Source organism: Notolepis coatsorum, assembly GCF_963971535.1.
Source record: "Notolepis coatsorum genome assembly, chromosome: 1".
Lineage (NCBI taxonomy): Eukaryota > Metazoa > Chordata > Actinopteri > Aulopiformes > Paralepididae > Notolepis > Notolepis coatsorum.
In genome coordinates, this window is record NC_140165.1 from 186,275,271 (window position 1) to 186,294,221 (window position 18,951).

Genomic DNA, 18,951 nt, shown 5'->3' on the forward strand with positions numbered 1-18,951 from the left:
TGCTTTTTCTGCATCTAGGCTAATCAGTACCGCGCTACCACCTTGTTTTTGTATCTCCTCTACTATGTGTAATGTCTTTCTCACGTTGTCCTGTGTCTGTCTCCCTTTAATAAATCCAGTTTGATCTTCATCTATAATGTCTGGCATAAACGTCTCAAATCTCTTTGATATTATCGATGTATACATCTTGTAATCCACGTTGAGTATGGACACAGGTCTGAAACTACTACATAATTCTCTATCCTTCCCTTCCTTCGGTATCGTGGTGATTATGGCTTCCTTCCACGAGGGGGGCATTTTGCCCTCTTCCATCGTGTGTCTGAACGCCGCCCCCAACATGGGTGCTAATTCCGTTCTAAATGTCTTGTAGAATTCCGATGGGAATCCGTCGCTCCCCGGAGACTTGTTGTTTTTAGCTCTACTAATTGCCTCTTCCAGTTTTCGTTCCGTAATTATTTTATTTAATTCTTCATTCTGTTCTTTCCCTATCGATGGTAACTCTAGCTTCTCCAGATATGCTTCTATTTCCTCTTCTCCCGCTGCTTTTGGCTGTGTGTATAGTTTCTCATAGTATTCTCTAAATGTCCTCTCTATTTCAGCGGGGTCTCTCAATATTTCATTAGTCTTTATATCCCTTATTGTGTGTATCGTGTTCAACTTCTGTTGCGTCCTAATTCTCCTAGCCAACAATCTGGTCGCTTTTGGTCCCCCTTCATAGTACGTTTGTTTCATGAACCTCGCTTTCTTTTCTATTTCCGTCAATAATTCCCTATTTATCCTGGCCTTTACTTCTTTGATTTCTCCGAGCGTTTCCTGTTCTTTTGATATCTGGTGTCTCCCCTCTAGCTTCTTCAGCTTCCCTATCAGATTGTGATATGTCTCCGTTCTGGCCTTCTTCAGCATTGCTGTCTTCTCCATCAATTTCCCCCTTATCACCACCTTCAGTGTGTCCCATAGAATGTTCGGATCTACCGCCCCGTTGTCATTTTCTTCCTTATACCTGGCTATCTCCTCCTTGATCTGACTCACCACCCCCTTGTTATTTAATATTCCTACATTTAGTCTCCAGATCGTGTTCCTCCGTCTCCCTTCTAGATCTACTGTCAGATATATGGCACTGTGATCCGATATGTCCGCTACTCCTATTCTGCTCTCCCGTACCCTGTAACTGTCCCCCGTCGTCATCAAAAAGTAGTCTATTCTTGCATATGTCACGTGCGGGTGTGAGTAATGTGTGTATTCCCTGTCCATGGCGTGCATCCCCCTCCAAACATCTGTAATTCCCATTTCCGTCATCTGAATATTCATATATCTACTGATTGGTGCCCGTCCTTTTCTAGTACTCGTGGTGTCTAGGTCGTGATTCAGTACTACATTAAAATCTCCCGCGCATATCAATATCCCTTCTAGTTCCATCACTATCATATCAAAAATGGTCTCATATAAATCCCTCTCACTCTCTGGGGGTGCATAAACATTCACTAACGTAATCATTTGACCCTCCATTTTTCCCTTCACCAGAACAAACCTTCCCTCCTTGTCTCTTACTTCCTTGATCAATTCAAATTTGACTGTTTTTGATTAACGTGATTACTCCTCTCCTCAGGTTCCGTTTAAAGGAACTATAGTACCGTAATTCCTCTAATAGTAACCCCGGCTTGTATTTGTTTCAACTGTAGCGGATACCAGGCTTGTATTAGGAGGCATGTATAAGAGAGAGGCCTATATTTCTAATTTTCAAACAGATCATAATGAATACATCAACATTTTGTGTCAGTTTGAACCCAGTAAAATGTACTGGGTTCATTTATTGAAACCAAGTACTGTATGAAATACGGTAGTAAACAGTGCAATTACAGGTGGTCAAAAAAAGTAAAATAAAGTAAAATAGTGCAATCACAATACTGGTTTAATAATAATAATAATAACTTCGTTTTATACAATTCTGAGGTAGGCTTACTCTCTTGGTAAACATTAACACCATACCATTATATGGTATTTACTGCACAGCCAGGCCAGCATATAACAACAATAACCAAATATATTGCCTATGGTAAATCCGTTGAGGGAAATACCATAATTCCTCTAATATACATGAAACCCGGCTTGTATTAGGAGGCCGGCTTATAATTGCTTAGCTCAACAGCGCACCCGGTCATTAATAGAGACCCGGTTTTTAATTGAATACCGGTTACTATTAGAGGAATTACGGTATGCATTTTCATATCCAAATCTCTTCAGTTTCTCATGATCCTGTGCTACCAAATGTGTCTCCTGCAGAAAAATCACTTCCATCTCACTTTTTTTACACTTCAACATCACTTTGCCCCTCTTTATCTTATTATTCATTCCATTAACGTTTAACGACATCATTTTTATACCTTTAACCATTGTCATCTTTCTTCTTCTTTCGTCTGCCAGTCCCCCCCATGTCACATTCATTCCCCCCTCCGGTTGTAGCCTCCGCTCTCTTCACCGAATACATAATGATTAACATAAATAAAAAACATAAACTTTACATAGAGTGCTCCCAAGGCGTTCGGGGGGTCCCTGTGTCCCCCCCTGTCCCCTGCTGGTGGGTGAGGAGTAATTGCTCTCCTAGTGAGAGGCCTCCTCCTGGCGGCTTGGGGGTTTGAAACCTTTACCCCCAACCGCTCGTCATATTTGTCCAGCATTCTTACTGTTTTTATTGCTGTCGAGCTCCTGGTCAAAAGCGCTCTGTCCTTCATTCTGATCAAAGACCCCCATTTCCTAGGTCCCTCTCAATGTGGCTCATATGTTCCAATGTCCCTCCTTCCTCCCAAACCCGTGTGTGGTGTCTTCTGTGTACCCCTTTTTACTTTCTTTTCCTCCTCTCTATTTTCTATGTGATGTCCATTTATCCCCTTAATCCCTTCCAACTGTGTTACTCGCAGCGTGTGTCTATGTATTTGTTTCAATATATTCTGTGTTCCGTCTATCATACCTAATTTTATTTCCATTTATTTCCTCCATCATCATGTGTATTATGTGTCCATGTACACGTTATGTTCGTTCCTATTTCCTGCCTCTACCTGGGAATGTGTGTTTATGTATATGTTATTTCAGTTTCTATATTTTGTCTCTATTTGGATAGTTTTTTCAATCTTGTGCGTGTACTCATCCGTTCGTCTCCTCCCGCCTCCTCTCCTTCTCCGTCTCTGGCCTCCTCGTCTGTCTCCGCCTTCGGTCCGTCACGTCTCACCTCGGCCTTCTCCTCTCTCCTCCCTCCTCTCCCGGGTGTCGATCTCCTACTCTGGTCCATCTGCGCGCTTTCTCCAATCTCTGCTGCAGGCTCCGCGTCTGGCCCTCCTGTCCCCTTCCTTCTCCGTCCTCCGCCATCTGCATCCCCCGTCGCCTCATCTCCTCCGCCGCCTCCCGCGCCGTCGCGTACGTCACCGTCCCTTCCTTCCAGTGAATCCTTAGCGAGGTCATGGGTGACTGGAATTTCATTCCGTTTTCTTTCAGAATTCTCTTCAGTCCCGCGTAGGACCTGCGTGTTATTGCTACCGCTGTCGAGTAATCGTGATCAAACGACAGTCTTTTCCCCTCGATTTCTATCTTCTTGGTCCACACGGTTCTGAGTATCAATTCCTTAATCTCAAATCTCAGAAAGTTAATAATCACCGCCCTCGGAGGTCTGTCCGGTTGCGGTCTCGGAGCCAACGCCCTGTGGGCCCTCTGTATCTCCATTTTTTCCAGTCCCGTCTCCTTCAGTTGCTCTTTGATAAGCTTTTCCACATATTGGATCACCGATTCCCCTTCGACTCCTTCTTTCAATCCCCATATTCTGATGTTATTTCTCTGTGACCTCCCCTCCATGTCCGATATCTTTGTCTCCATCTGTTCTTGTTTTTGAATCGCACACGTTAACACCTTGTGTATCTCTGTGTTCCATTCCTCCATTTGCGCCGTTCTAGTCTGTACCTCTGTTACGTTTCTGTCCTGTTCCGCCATCTTCTCATCCACCCTTTTGAGTTCTGTATTCATTTCACCTCTGAAGTCCTCCTGTTCCTTCCTCAATTCCTCCCGTACCTTCCCAATATAATTTCTTATCGTGTCCGAGTTCAGTTTTATGGTCGCCTGCATCGTGTCCGAGTTCAATTTTATGGTTGCCAATATCCCGGCCTGCATGAGCACGGCCCATCCTGGCATTTCCTTGTCCGTCTCAGCCGAGACTCCCCCTTCCTCCGCCTGCTCCTTCTCTGTCTCGCCTCGGGGGTTCTGCTCCATCGAACTCTCCTCTTCCTGTGAGTTCTCCATTTCTCTTTCCTTCATATTTGTTTTCTCCTCCTTCCTTCTCGTTTGCATCTTGATTTTTGATCTCTTTTCGGGTCTTTATTTCTCCGTTTTTCGCTCTTTTGACCAGGAGCCTCACCGCATGCGTGCTACTCTTCCGCTCTCATACCGGAAGCCATGAACTGTTTTTTATCTCAAAACGGGTGCTTTTCTAAATGCTCTGAAACGGAAATGAAGCGATAAAAAACCAATCTGCCTTGACAGCACTGACTGGAAAAGTAGTCTTTGATAAGCGACGGGCAGATTAGACACATAGCCATAATTTAAAACATAGATTAGGCGATATTAACGTTAACATTGAAGTGGACCGTGGCATCAAGGGGGTAAAAAGGAAAACCCGGCGTGGCACTCAGTGTTAAAAACATAATTTTGTATTGTTTTTTTTTGTTAAATCCAAAAGAAAAAACTGTTGACACCACATATCCGTGACACGCGCGCCCTGCGAAAACACTAGTAGTTTTGGGGGCCTACCACCCCCCCTGAAAAAAATCCTAGGGGAAACACTGAGCATGTTGACAGTAATAACCTACCAGCCTCTAGCAGCATGTTGACAGTAATAATCTACCAGCCTCTAGCAGCATGTTGACAGTAATAACCTACCAGCCTCTAACAGCATGTTGACAGTAATAACCTACCAGCCTCTAACAGCATGTTGACAGTGATAATCTACCAGCCTCTAACAGCATGTTGACAGTAATAACCTACCAGCCTCTAACAGCATGTTGACCTACCAGGCTCTAGCAGCATGTTGACCTACCAGCCTCTAACAGCATGTTGACAGTGATAACCTACCAGCCTCTAACAGCATGTTGACAGTGATAACCTACCAGCCTCTAACAGCATGTTGGCAGTGATAACCTACCAGCCTCTAACAGCATGTTGACAGTGATAATCTACCAGCCTCTAACAGCATGTTGGCAGTGATAACCTACCAGCCTCTAACAGCATGTTGACCTACCAGCCTCTAGCAGCATGTTGACCTACCAGCCTCTAACAGCATGTTGACAGTGATAACCTACCAGCCTCTAACAGCATGTTGACAGTGATAACCTACCAGCCTCTAACAGCATGTTGACAGCGATAATCTACCAGCCTCTAACAGCATGTTGGCAGTGATAACCTACCAGCCTCTAACAGCATGTTGACAGCGATAACCTACCAGCCTCTAACAGCATGTTGGCAGTGATAACCTACCAGCCTCTAACAGCATGTTGATAGTAATAACCTACCAGCCTCTAACAGCATGTTGACAGTGATAACCTACCAGCCTCTAACAGCATGTTGACAGTAATAACCTACCAGCCTCTAACAGCATGTTGACAGTAATAACCTACCAGCCTCTAACAGCATGTTGACAGTGATAACCTACCAGCCTCTAACAGCATGTTGACAGTGATAACCTACCAGCCTCTAACAGCATGTTGACAGTGATAACCTACCAGCCTCTAACAGCATGTTGACAGTGTGCGGGTCATCAGCCAGCGTGGCATAGTGGAGTGCTGTACAGCCACGAAAACCAGCTCTGCTGCTTAACCTGCTGCTAAACTCATCCTCCCTAGACACCAAGACTGAGAGAGAGAGAGAGAGCGAGAGAGAGCGAGAGAGAGCGAGAGAGAGCGAGAGAGAGCGAGAGAGAGCGAGAGAGAGCGAGAGAGAGCGAGAGAGAGCGAGAGAGAGCGAGAGACAGACAGACAGACAGACAGACAGACAGACAGACAGACAGACAGACAGACAGACAGACAGACAGACAGACAGACAGACAGACAGACAGACAGACAGACAGACAGACAGACAGACAGACAGACAGACAGACAGACAGACAGACAGACAGACAGACAGACAGACAGACAGACAGACAGACAGACAGACAGAGAGATGAGACATATGTTCAAATGAGGGAAACATATTACCGGAATAAATTTGCAGAAATATTTCCACATGTTAGCACCCTTTCAGAAACACATAACATACCAATACTTCTGGGAAAGAATGAGAGGTGCCTATTATTGGCAGCAAAATATCATGCCAGAGCATCAGAGAGAATAGAGTAAACATTTGTACTATGCATGTAATATGCCATGGTGTTTCAAATGTAGTGATTTAATTGTGTCTCTATACTGTATATGTGCAGAGCTGCTGTAATATTCTTATGCATCTGCTTAGATTCCTTTTTACACTACTGTTTTATGTTTAATTATTTAATTGCAATTATTTTATTGTATTATTTATTTATTTAGTTTTACTTGCAATGCTTTGGCAACACAAAATTATATCGTGTAGCGTTCAGTACAGTAGCGTAAATCAATGCAATGTCACCAAGATTAGGACGTGAAGGTATGCATGCGTGTGTGTGTGTGTGTGTGTGTACTGTATATGTGTGTCTCTACCTTCCAGAGAGTGGATTCCTTTCTCTCGAGACGTATCATAGACGTTGTTGAAGTCGTCTCCTGCGTTTGGGTCAGCATGAGCTTCCAACAGGACTTTCACCACACTGAGACACACACACACGCACACACACACATAATGATAATATTGAAGATACAATTATTGCCCAACCCCACTACAAATTTTAAATTTCCTGTCTGAAGGAACTGTGATCGGATTATATATGGAACAAAAAGATGATCAGTTGGTTAAGACCAACTGACCTGTTGTTAGTTAAGATCAACTGACCTGCGAGTACATTTCCCACCAGTGTATGCTTTTTTATTATATTGAAACCCATATAGTTAATTTTCGCATTCCAGTGCCCACATTCAAATAAAAAACGGTAATTTGTCAAAATATTGTTCTGAGCGGCTCCGAGTGTGGGCAGCGCACACACAACCACACATTCCCCGCTCCCTTCTGTTCTTTCTAAGTACTTCACAAACCTTGCTATTATCCCTCTTTCTTTTACAGTTTCAGTAGCGCGACCAAGGGTGCTAAACGTGTCATCAAGCATGTAAATCAGACGTTATGAACTGAACGTGCAGATCTTTAGGTTTCACTTTCACTTAGTTTTAACGTCACATGAAGGAGAGAAAGAAGGCTCTAGACTAGAGTCTAGAGGCTACATGACATGTTACACAGCGATAGTGGAGGATTTGGAAATATTTCAGATTAAAACCCACAGCAGATTGACTGGAGAGGAGCTGAGGACCAGTCCAGACCAGCAACAGTAAGGGCTTGGATCCACCTGCCTAGTGATGCACGATATATCGGCCGCCGATATAATATCGGCCGATATGGCCGTTTTTTTACACATCGGTATCGGTCCGATATCAAGATAGGGCCGATATTTATATAATTTTTTTTTTTTTTTTTTTTCTTTTTACATGTTTTGGCTTTAAATAGTTTCAAAATATCAGTCATTTCTGAAAATAAGTTACAAAAGTTAAAAAAATTATGCGTTTTGGAAAATAGCTCTTTATTTGATTATCATAAAAAAGTGTTTTCTATACAGAGATATCGACATCGGTAAATATCGGTATCGGCCAGAACAGCAATATTAATATCGGTTATCGGTATCGGCCACAATTTTCACATCGGTGCATCACTACGTGACCTGCCGCATATTTCTGGGCGCAAGCGTCTTTTGTCAATTGATCCCAATGAGGGAGCGTATGCGGCCGCATGGCGTGAATACTTTCGGCAGCCAACATGTCCTTCCGCGTTGCTCTGATTGGCCAGCGATCTTCTACGCTTGTTTCCCCCCTACGCCGGTAACGCGCGCATGCGCATTTTCTTTTTGACGCCACACAGCCACAAGCTCACACACAAGCAGGTTTTAATAGGTTTTGCCGCAGCGGCGGTAGACGCCACACAGCCACAAGCAGGTTGCAATAGGTTTTGCCGCAGCGGCGGTAGATAATAATAATAGCAATACTTCGAATAATAATACTTAGACAAACGCACGCAATTGGCACAAGTGTAAATTATGCATTCGTCACTACTCTCTATATTGACGTGATTCCACCAACACATAGGTAATATTTAGATCTCACAGGCTGGTCATGCATAATCTCGCCCACCAGGCTGTAAAAATCATCAACTTATTGCCATCATGGACCAATAACAGAACAGATTGACAGGTGGTGACAAAGCACAAGACTGGGCATTTATTTAAAAAACATACATACCCTAACCACATAACAGATATTTAAAAGGTAATTAACAGGCATGTTCTGCAACATATATCCACTCTTGAACAATCAATCAATGTGCATGAGATGAGGTTCTATATGTAGAACATGGTACAGTAAGTGGGGAGTGTAAACAGTGATTCAAACCCCCTCAATGTACAGTGATTCAAACCCCCTCAATGTACAGTTTCTGCACATTGATGCTTTATACTAGTTCAAGACATTAGAGCTTGAGTACTTTCGATAGGGCTTTGATTCAAACCCCCTCAATGTACAGTTTCTGACAGCTGGGCTGTGTTGTCACGCGAAATAACGTTATGAATTGTGGCAACCCCAAGCAACCCCTGGGCTTGGTGATTGATGGGCGCTACGTGGCGACCCAATGGCTGGGCGCTGCCCATGTTTGGGCGTCCGCTTCCGGACGCACCTGTCACTAGAGACCCATCAGAAGTGATTAGGTGATTAGCGAATCACGGCGCGGTGCGCCTGTTGGGGAGGGGGGACTTAATGGAGCCGAGGAGCCTCCTCTCAGTCCCCCGTAGCAGCGCAAGGCAAAAGGTCACAGAGCGGAGACGCCGCCCGGCCGACCGATTACCGCCAGCAAGCAATTATTATTTGAATAGAAAATAAAGAGCATGATTTTGGGAACTGCAACCTGTGTGTTGTTTATTCTGCCACCCCTACACCTGGAATTGCCACAGTGGTGGAGAATGCGGGCATAGTCTACTGGCAATCGATAGATAAATAGACTTTATCGAAGTAGAAAAAAAAAAGAAAAAAAAATATATATATTTAATAACGAAAAGAAGCATGGACGCGCTGGTGCAGCAGCTCGTACAGGCGAACCTGGAACAACAGGCTCGGCACGAAGAGGCCCTGCAAGAACAGAGGAAACAGACGGGATGATCCACGCGGAGCTCCAGCGGATGGCCTCTCACCGGCGGGACGAAGGGGCCGCAGGGACGCGGCCTAACCCCGGGCGCTTCATCCCCAAGCTGACGGAGCAGGAGGATATAGAAGCCTATCTCCTAGCGTTTGAGCGCACCGCCGGCCGGGAGGGCTGGCCAGAGGACGACTGGGGGGGACTGCTGGCCCCCTTCCTGTCGGGTAATGCGCAAAAGGCCTACCAGGACCTGCCACCGGAGCAAGCCGAGAACTACACTCGGCTAAAGCAGGAGATTTTGTCCCGTTACGGCCATAGTCTGCAGTCCCGTGCGCAGCGGTTCCATGACTGGGTGTATGACGCACAGGCCTCCCCGCGCTCCCAGATGCACGACCTAGTCCGCATAAGCCGAGCCTGGCTAATGACCGACCCCGGAGGGCCCACGGTCTTGGAACGGATTGTTATGGACCGCTTTGTCAGAGCCCTCCCTTATGACACGAAGAAGCAGGCGAGTCAAGCGGACCCCCGCTCCGTGGAGCAGCTAGTGAATATTGTGGAGGCCCACCAGGTAACGCGGGACTTACTCAAAGAGGGGCGAGGGGAAAAGCCAGAGCGGCCGAGAACAAGGAGGGGTCCCGACGAGCCCAGCCCAAGGGGCCGGGTAGGGAACGCAGGTGATCCCGAACTACCCCGAAGAAGACCGCTGTTCGACCAGGACTAGGCCTGCCACGATAACACATTTTGCTGGGCGATTAATTGCCCCCGAAAATATCGCGATAAGCGATATTATTGCGACCGGTTAGAGAATTATTTTTGAGAAATTTATTTCCCAAAACTTTTATTTTGAAGCCCACCGCTCCGTCTTTTCCGGTGTTTTAGACTTTTATTTTGAAGCCCACCGACCGGACCGGAAGTATTGTTGTGATTATCCTAAGCAGAACCTATGAGCCGACAACTTGTCTCGTCCGGTTCTGTTTTTGAGCTAATGATAAAACAAATTGTTGGTGAACAACTAACTTTAGGTTAGTTTTAACGTTAGCTACTAACGTTAGATGCAGCTACTACAGGCAATCAACGATGAGGAGGAAGCGTCAAAGCAGTATATAATAGAATAGCTGTGGTGCGTAAGTAAGCAACTGGAGGGTGAGGAACATCCAATCTTATATGTGAGCCGGAAGCTGCTGCCACACGAGTGCAACTATTCTGCGGTGGAGCGCGAAGGTCTGGCAATTAAGTGGGCACTGGAGACGCTCCGTTATTATCTGCTGGGGAGGCGCTTCACGCTGGTGACGGATCACGCCCCCCTCGTCTGGATGGCCAAGACAAAGGGGACCAATGCCAGGGTGACTCGATGGTTTCTGGAGTTGCAATCGTTTAACTTTTCTGTCATTCACAGGTCCGGGGTGGCGCATGGCAACGCAGACGCCCTCTCCAGGAAGGATGCCTGTTGGGCGTCGGACGCTCTTCCCCGACGGTCGGAGCTGGAGGGGGGGTACTGTGGCAACCCCAAGCCACCCCTGGGCTTGGTGATTGATGGGCGCTACGTGGCGACCCAATGGCTGGGCGCTGCCCATGTTTGGGCGTCCGCTTCCGGACGCACCTGTCACTAGAGACCCATCAGAAGTGATTAGGTGATTAGCGAATCACGGCGCGGTGCGCCTGTTGGGGAGGGGGGACTTAATGGAGCCGAGGAGCCTCCTCTCAGTCCCCCGTAGCAGCGCAAGGCAAAAGGCCACAGAGCGGAGACGCCGCCCGGCCGACCGATTACCGCCAGCAAGCAATTATTATTTGAATAGAAAATAAAGAGCATGATTTTGGGAACTGCAACCTGTCTGTGTGTTGTTTATTCTGCCACCCCTACACCTGGAATTGCCACAGAATAAAACGCGAAATAACATTATATAACGTTATGTTATATAACGTTACAATGTACAGTTTCTGACAGCTGTATTATCATGTATGTTCTGCGATACCCGCTTATTATTATTAACCAGCGTTGCTAATATGGCGTGTTCTGCGATACCCATTTATTATTATTAACCAGGGGGATTATCGCGTCGCGTCTCGCATTATTAACCTGGGGGAGCCTCATGCGCATGCGCGGCGTAGGGGGTAAACGAGCGTAGATCGCTGGCCAATCAGAGCAACGCGGAAGGGCATGTTGGCTGCCGAAAGTATTCACGCGGCCGCATTCTGCCGCCTATAGGAAATGCGCTGCAGTCGGCTTCTTTTTTCAGCGCCTTTCAGTTTTTTTGTGCGGTAGCACCCAGCGTTTAAAGTTGAAACTTTCTGAACTTTTCAGAGCGATGCGCCAAGCGCATTTCAGACAACCAATCACAGCCTATCATATCTACCACTCTGTTTGTAACCTGACACCGGAGCTGCCTGCCTGTCTACCCACAAGAGACAGGAGCAGTATGAGGGCACAAATACACTAATAACTATACGAATACACTAATAAAAAGCTAATAAAAAGCTAATAAAAAGCAAAGGGCGAACTGTGGTGTCAGGCAATAACTATATATATATAATTAATATACAATAAAGTGTATTAAAATATGCTATATGTGCAAAACCGCGGCAGTAAAATACGATAAAAAGATGGCTGTCGCTAGATTTCTTTCTCTCTGTCATCTTGCTACAATTTGCGCTTCACCCCAAAACTACCGGCACACTGCCAGCGTTTTTCAGCTGGAAATGTGAGCTAGGTGGACGCATGCCCTAAGGCTGCAGCTACATTGGTCCATCTGTCCATCCGTTGAGTGTCATTTTGTAAAATTACTGATATCACCGGCGGTTGTCATGAGTTTATTAGTCATGGGAAATTTCACATCACCGTGGCAACCCTAAAAAAACATCTCAATCTGATGAAAAATGGTGGAGCTATTTACATTAAGTAGATTCATTCACGGTCTTTGCTGCCCTGTCAGGGGGCACCTGGTGATACTAAATCCAGATTGAACTCTGCCATTGGAAAGAGGAGATTTGGCCTGATTCATAGATGTGTGACTTGGCCATAATAAGGTAATTTATAGGCCTGATATTCTATATTCTATATTCACATTTCAAATTGTTTGTGTCCTGATGGCAAAATTCAGTACTGTATCTATAAAAAAATACTCTAAATCATCTGCCCTTTATTAATTTGTTTCGATTTTTTTGTACACTTGATCTCAAGAAGGTGCTGAATGAGCTCAGTGGTCACGTCTGGTCAATGTTAGCATGGTGTTATTCACAGTCAAAGATAAAAGAAAATTATATTCTCCTTTGGTTCAATTTACTCAAGCCTAGTAACAGACACAATATTTCTGACATATTTCTGAAGAACATGCAAATGGGCCTTGTAGAAGTGGTGTAATCTTCCATTTACTTAGGTATGTATTTTTAGGTGAATTTTCTGAAAATATGACTAGGGCTTAAGAGGTTAAGACCAACTGACCTGTGTTGTCTGTTCATGGCCGCCACCATGAGGGGGGTCCAGCCCAGACGGTGGCGGTGGTTGGGGTCCACCCCCTCGCCCAACAGCCTGATGGGAAACAGGAAGTCATTATTTAATAAATAACTGTTCCCAAGTACACGTACGCAGGGATTAAAGCAAAAAAAATCTCCTGACTGAACTTTTTTTCAGGCCAAGTCATATTCTTATTTTAACCTCCACTATATATTTTTATTTAATAGTGTTAGCGTTTTAATGGAACTAGATCATTTTGAACATCTTTCTATTGCCAGTTTGCTTTTACGTAATATCAATGCTGTTTTCAATTCATTAAATTAGGCCTAACAAAATTAATAGTTGGTTTCAGGTTGGTTGTCAGTTTGGCCATGGGTAGGTAGGGAATTTCTTTTATTTTATTTTTTAATTTTATTCTTTCCCACAGCGACTATGGATAGGGAATTTCTTTATTTAATTAAAATGTTCACAACAACATGGATGCATGTACTCTGCCAGCATGTTTAATATCCATAATACTAAATGTTTGACTAAGATTTCTATGAAACTTTATAAAAAAAAAAAAAAAAAAAAAAAAATGATTTTTTTTTTTTAATAATTTTTTCTAAAAACTCATAAAATATATTGGGTCGCACCTAAATCGGCAGGGTCGGTCGGCAACCTGAAACCAACTATTAATTTTGTTAGGCCTTAAACTGATTGCAAGGGTTGACTGACTTTGTCATACAAATAAACAAATCTACATACTGTAACTTTTCAGTATTGTGTATAGTTCAAATTATGTATTGTCTATAGTTCAAATTATGTATTGTGTATAGTGTATTGTGTAGTTACCATTTTAAGCGTTACCTTTACCATTACCTTTTTTTGTCAGTTCCCATACACATTAGTAATACTAATTTCTTAAGATGTTATGTAAATTACGTCACTTTGTGTACAGTCTCCTAATGTACAGTCTCCTCCCCATCATATGTATATATTCTGTTAGGATCTATGGGTAACAGTACTGTATATTTGCATATCGTATATGTCACAAATGTAACAGTACTATATACCTGTATGTCATGTATGTCCCTATGCCATAAATGTCATGATGTCATGTATGTTGTGTATGTCATAAATGTCACTATGAATTGAAAATGGGGGACCCTGATATAAACAAGACAAACGTCTTTCTCTGGTCTGCATCCCCTTAACAATTGTGTGTATTGAGCCGTACTATATTGTACCAATTCTGCAATCTGGTAAATAAATTCATTTTCATTCATTCACCTCCCTCTGGTATTTTATGGCCACTTCCGTCTGCGCCTCACTCCAGCATACTTGACTTACTCGCGAGTTTTTTCTAGTTCAGTACTGTGTAGAGTCTTGACTTTAGGCACATAGCGATTGAATAAACACTTTATTTAACAGATTGCAGAATGGGTACAATACAGTACGGCTCAATACACACAATTGTTAAGGGGATGCAGACCAGAGAAAGACGTTTGTCTTGTTTACATCAGGGTCCCCCATTTTCATAGCCCCTTTCGTGACTGTGATGCACGCCAACAAGGTTTGGCCAAACGGTTGAGTAGTAGTACCTACTTACTGGGGAGGCTTCAATAACGTTTGAATGATAATCCATTTTGTGAATACATTTGTTGAAACTTTGTTGGTCGACGGGCCGGCTCCTGCTACCTTAACGTTAGCTGCGTTAACGTGCATGACACATACCTGTAATGTTAAGCAGCTTGTGTTCCGCTGGGAAAGCATCACTGCATACACTTTGTTTAATCCAAACGTCCATTCGGAAACGTTGTATTATGAAACCAGTAAGAGACGATGTGCTTACTCCTTCCATTTAACGCTATTAAGCTAATGTTAGCTAATCGGTATAGCAGGCGTGCGTAACGTTACAGTGCAAGCAGGTACATAAGCAGGTGGTGGATGTGACATCGGTAAACAAGGAGATTCGCGCGAGGCGGCAAAAACAGCACGAGGCTGTCGTAAGACCAAAACACACCGCAGTTTTAATTATTTTACATTACTATTTTGTTACCGGCCATGTGGCGGACAGACCTCTCAGACCTCGCAAATGTCACTCGCCATACCTAAAATCTGCCCGCCATTGGCGCTTGGCGGGTGCTTATGTTGTTCCGTCTACAAATCATATTAATCCGTCACGACTCCGAATCAAATTGACGGAAATCCGTCTGAAGACGGAACGCTTTAATGCCTGCGTACGTATGTATCAGGACAAGACAGACAACTACAGACAATCCCTTCTGCAGTCAGTCCTCCTGCTATGTGTCCATTATCTCAGTCTTGTCCTGATCATGTGACCGATGATGTCACCAGGGCTAGTGCCATGTGCCAGGTTGGTTTAACGGCTAGTTAGGGCTGCACAATTAATCCTATATTAATTGTGATCACGATCATGTTTAAGTAATTGTGGAGGCCAAAACCGTGATAACGAGTAATATATGATTAATATACTTGTATCTCAATCTGTGACTTTGGCTTAATGACTAAACCAAGAATTTACCTGAACAGACAATGAATCTCTGACCAACATAATTTTGTACATATTGGTATTTTACACCAATGTATTGCTCCAGTGCATAGGCTGTTTCATTATGGGTTTCTTTAACACATTCAAAGCCGGCCGGATATGACCAAATTAGGGCTTGTAGGCCAGCGCTTTAATCAATGGGAGGACAGGGAAATTTGCGAGTGCTTAAAATATATCTTAAATTATGGCTATGGGTCTAATACACCCGTCGCTTATCAATGACTTGCTTGCAGTCAACATGTACGAAACGGATTGTTTTTTCATCTGTACATTTCCGTTTTATACCGTTTTGAATACGAGTATAGTTTGAGATTTCTAGTAATTCCAGAGAAAGACGCGATAATAGCCCTTTAGTGGAATACACAAAATACCTTGTAATTTTTCGGCTGATTATCGAATCTTCCTGAAATCAACGCTAGATCATCATTATTATCCTTGCTCGTGCATACATGAAATGGCCCTCGTAGCGCGGTATTTGCCCTTTTGCGAGCTCAGACCCATTCCCAACGATAACATCAGGTTGGATGGATGAAAATGAATGGATATCGCTAATAAAAGAAATAACGATTAAAACCTGACTATACTCGTGATTGGGACGCAAGCAATGGCGAGTTAACCCGACTGTCATCGTGATTGGCACAGAAAGGGTTAACCCGACTATCATCGTGATTGGCACAGAAAGGGTTAACCCAACTATCATCATGATTGGCACGGAATGGGTTAACGATGATAGTCGGGTTAACTCACCATCGCTTGCGTGCCAATCACGAGTATAGTCGGGTTTTAATCGTCTAATTTCGTCTAATGGTCTAATTTTGACAAATGAATGGAAGTTAGGGATGCTCGATATTGGCTTTTTTACCGATACCGATATTGTCCAACTCTTAATTTCGATACCGATATCAACCGATACCGATATATGCAGGGTTTCCCCCCAAAAAAACTGAATAATTTCAGGTAACTAATAATTTCACTGGATGCATTCAAAAGGCTTTCTAAATGTAAGCATTATCTGTGCAAAATATGATCATTAAAAAAGTAAAAATTAACATTACATATCTCTTGTTGAATTAAACCAACATGCATACTTTTGACAATAAATAAAATAAGAATTGGTTCTTACTTGCTTGCCTGGGTAAATAAAGGTTAAATAAATGTTAAAAAAAAAGAAAAAAAAATTGTTATTGTTTTTTTTTTACCAATACCGATATTTTCCGATATCACATTTTACTGCCGATATCGGCCGATAATATCGGTCGGCCGATAATATCGGACATCCCTAATGGAAGTGGATATGGATCACTAGCCTAGTTTAAAACTCCAGGAGAGGTGTTTTTGAGCTGGTCCGTAGTTTGTGTTAAGCTAGGCTAGCTTGCAGCTGGATAGTTTTCTACTGAATGCACAGAGATGGAATTGGTATGCATCTCCTTGTCTGACTCTGGAGAAGACGGTGAGCACATTTCCCATCACGTTGGTGTGTTCCTTTAACCCTTTCACTGCCACACTACCAAATGGTTAACCCTTTCACTGTGACAACACAGAAGGTTAACCCTTTCACTGCCACATGACAAAAGGTTAACCCTTTCACTACCACACTACAGAAGGTTAACCCTTTACTGTCTGTAGTGTGATAGTAAAGGGTTAACCTTCTGTAGTGTGGTAGTGAACGGGTTCAAAGACAGTACTGGTGAGAAGACTGGTATGGTCCTTTACTTCAACTGAATGTACAGCAACCAATCAGAGGGCCGACAGGCTTGACACCATGAAGAATGAGGTATTTGTGTTATGTATTATTGGGGGATTTATTTTCTCTTTTTTTCTTTATCTCTAAGTATGTGTGCATGCGTGTGTGTTACCTGGCAACATCCTGAGAGTTGTTGGTCCTTGCTGCCTCCAGCAGAGCATCACCTTTACATGGAGAAAAAACACAGAGGTTTCAGTGGAATTGTGTTGCTGCTAGGCAACAGCTTGGACCCAAGTTTATTTCCTGTCAGCTATTGTTATCAGCAAACACTGCAAGAAAAAAGAAAAAAAACTTGGGTCCATTTAAAGGGGCTATGCGTTATAAATGTCATTTTTCAGTCTCTAGCATTGTATTATAGTAATAGGAGTTCGTATCAATGTGTTTTTGGGCCTAAATACTATATTGACAAATTCCTCAGCTACAGCCCATCCCCTGTTTGCCTCTAGTAAATCAGGTCATGTTGATTTGACGACCTGGTGCACGTCACAGGGCGCCGTTTATAGCGCACGGTTAGGGCTGGGCGATATGGCCTAAATATGATATCACGATATTTTCTGACCTTTCGGCGATACACGATACGCATCACGATGTTTTTCTTTTTTTCCCCAAAATGCATTATGAGGCTTACCAAGACAGTATTTGAGTTTGCAAGCTAACATTAAAGACAAAATAAAATACCCATGCATTTAGCATTTTTATATTATATATTAGATTTAGATTATTGGATTATTAGATTATATATTGCATATATTTAGCAATGAGATATTATATGATTTAGATATGAAATATGATGAATTGAAAATGGGGGACCCTGATGTAAACAAGACGAAAGTCTTTCTCTGGTCTGCATCCTCCAGTCCGCTGTTGACTGTTGTTGTATTGAGCTGTACTGTATTATTTGTACCCATGCTGCAATCTTTTAATAACGTTCTCATTCATTCAGTCGGCAAACAGAATCATTTTGATTGACAGTCGCGTCTGCCAATTACGTCACATCGCTTGCACCCGCCCTGCTGTTCTTAGCACCAATCGGAAAGCGCATATTTATTTTTTACTTCCGCCATTGGAGAGCTCAATGACAATAACAATGGCAGCTCGCCGCGGCCGACGTTTAGCTTTTAGCTCCGCAGAAGGACTAAACGACTGGAGGCATAATGATTTTACTTCAACGGATGTTATAATAAAAGCCTTTCCATACATCTGTCTGATTGAAAACGTTATTAACAGACCGCAGAATGGGCACAACTGAGTCAGCACGGGCTGAGATATGAACGAGCTTGCTATATCTAGGTCGACCTCGGTCGGCACTATGTAAATACGCTGATGTTATTGAAAGTGTAACTATATAGAGACCTCTGAACAGGTCCTGCATTATTATTATTATAACGTTAATGCCACAAAACGAATGCCTTTGTTATCATAAGTAGTCACTTTTGATGCAGTAGTGTGTGTGTGGGGCGGCGCTGTTCAAAAGTGTCAACGTGTGGACCAGATTGACGCGACACAAGCCTCTTGGGCAAAACATCACGATATCCACGATACGTTTAAAAAGTGTATCGTTAATGAACTGTACCCGATATTTATATAATATCGTCATATCGCCCAGCCCTACGCACGGTGATGTGATTGGCTCTGTGGTTTTAGTAATGCCCGCCTCCATTCTTCGACAGACAGACCGGCGTTAGCTCTCGGGACTCGGGAGCGATCGCTAGCTAGTTAGCACCAGCCGGGGCCGGCGTTAGCAACCGGGGGCGTCGCGGAGCATTCAGCCTGCTGGCTACCTAGATCCACTTCAACCAGCGTCGCGGAGCATTCAGCCTGCTGGCTACACAGCTTGTCGGTGTGCTAATAGCCTCTGCAAGCTAACGGTAGCTGGCT

General features: G+C 43.7%; 1 protein-coding gene across 2 annotated transcripts in view; it reads right to left on the reverse strand.

The window, feature by feature from the left end:
* Window positions 1–18,951, reverse strand: part of clpb (ClpB family mitochondrial disaggregase) — a 114,290-nt gene that overhangs the window by 91,821 nt on the left and 3,518 nt on the right. For both annotated transcript variants that reach the window (XM_084335745.1, XM_084335744.1), the window contains exons 2-5: window positions 17,186–17,237; window positions 12,764–12,850; window positions 6,705–6,808; window positions 5,757–5,885 (exon numbers count right to left, since the gene is read on the reverse strand). In XM_084335745.1, coding sequence (XP_084191871.1) covers window positions 5,757–5,885; window positions 6,705–6,808; window positions 12,764–12,850; window positions 17,186–17,237 — 372 coding nt within the window. The remainder of the gene's footprint in view (window positions 1–5,756; window positions 5,886–6,704; window positions 6,809–12,763; window positions 12,851–17,185; window positions 17,238–18,951) is intronic.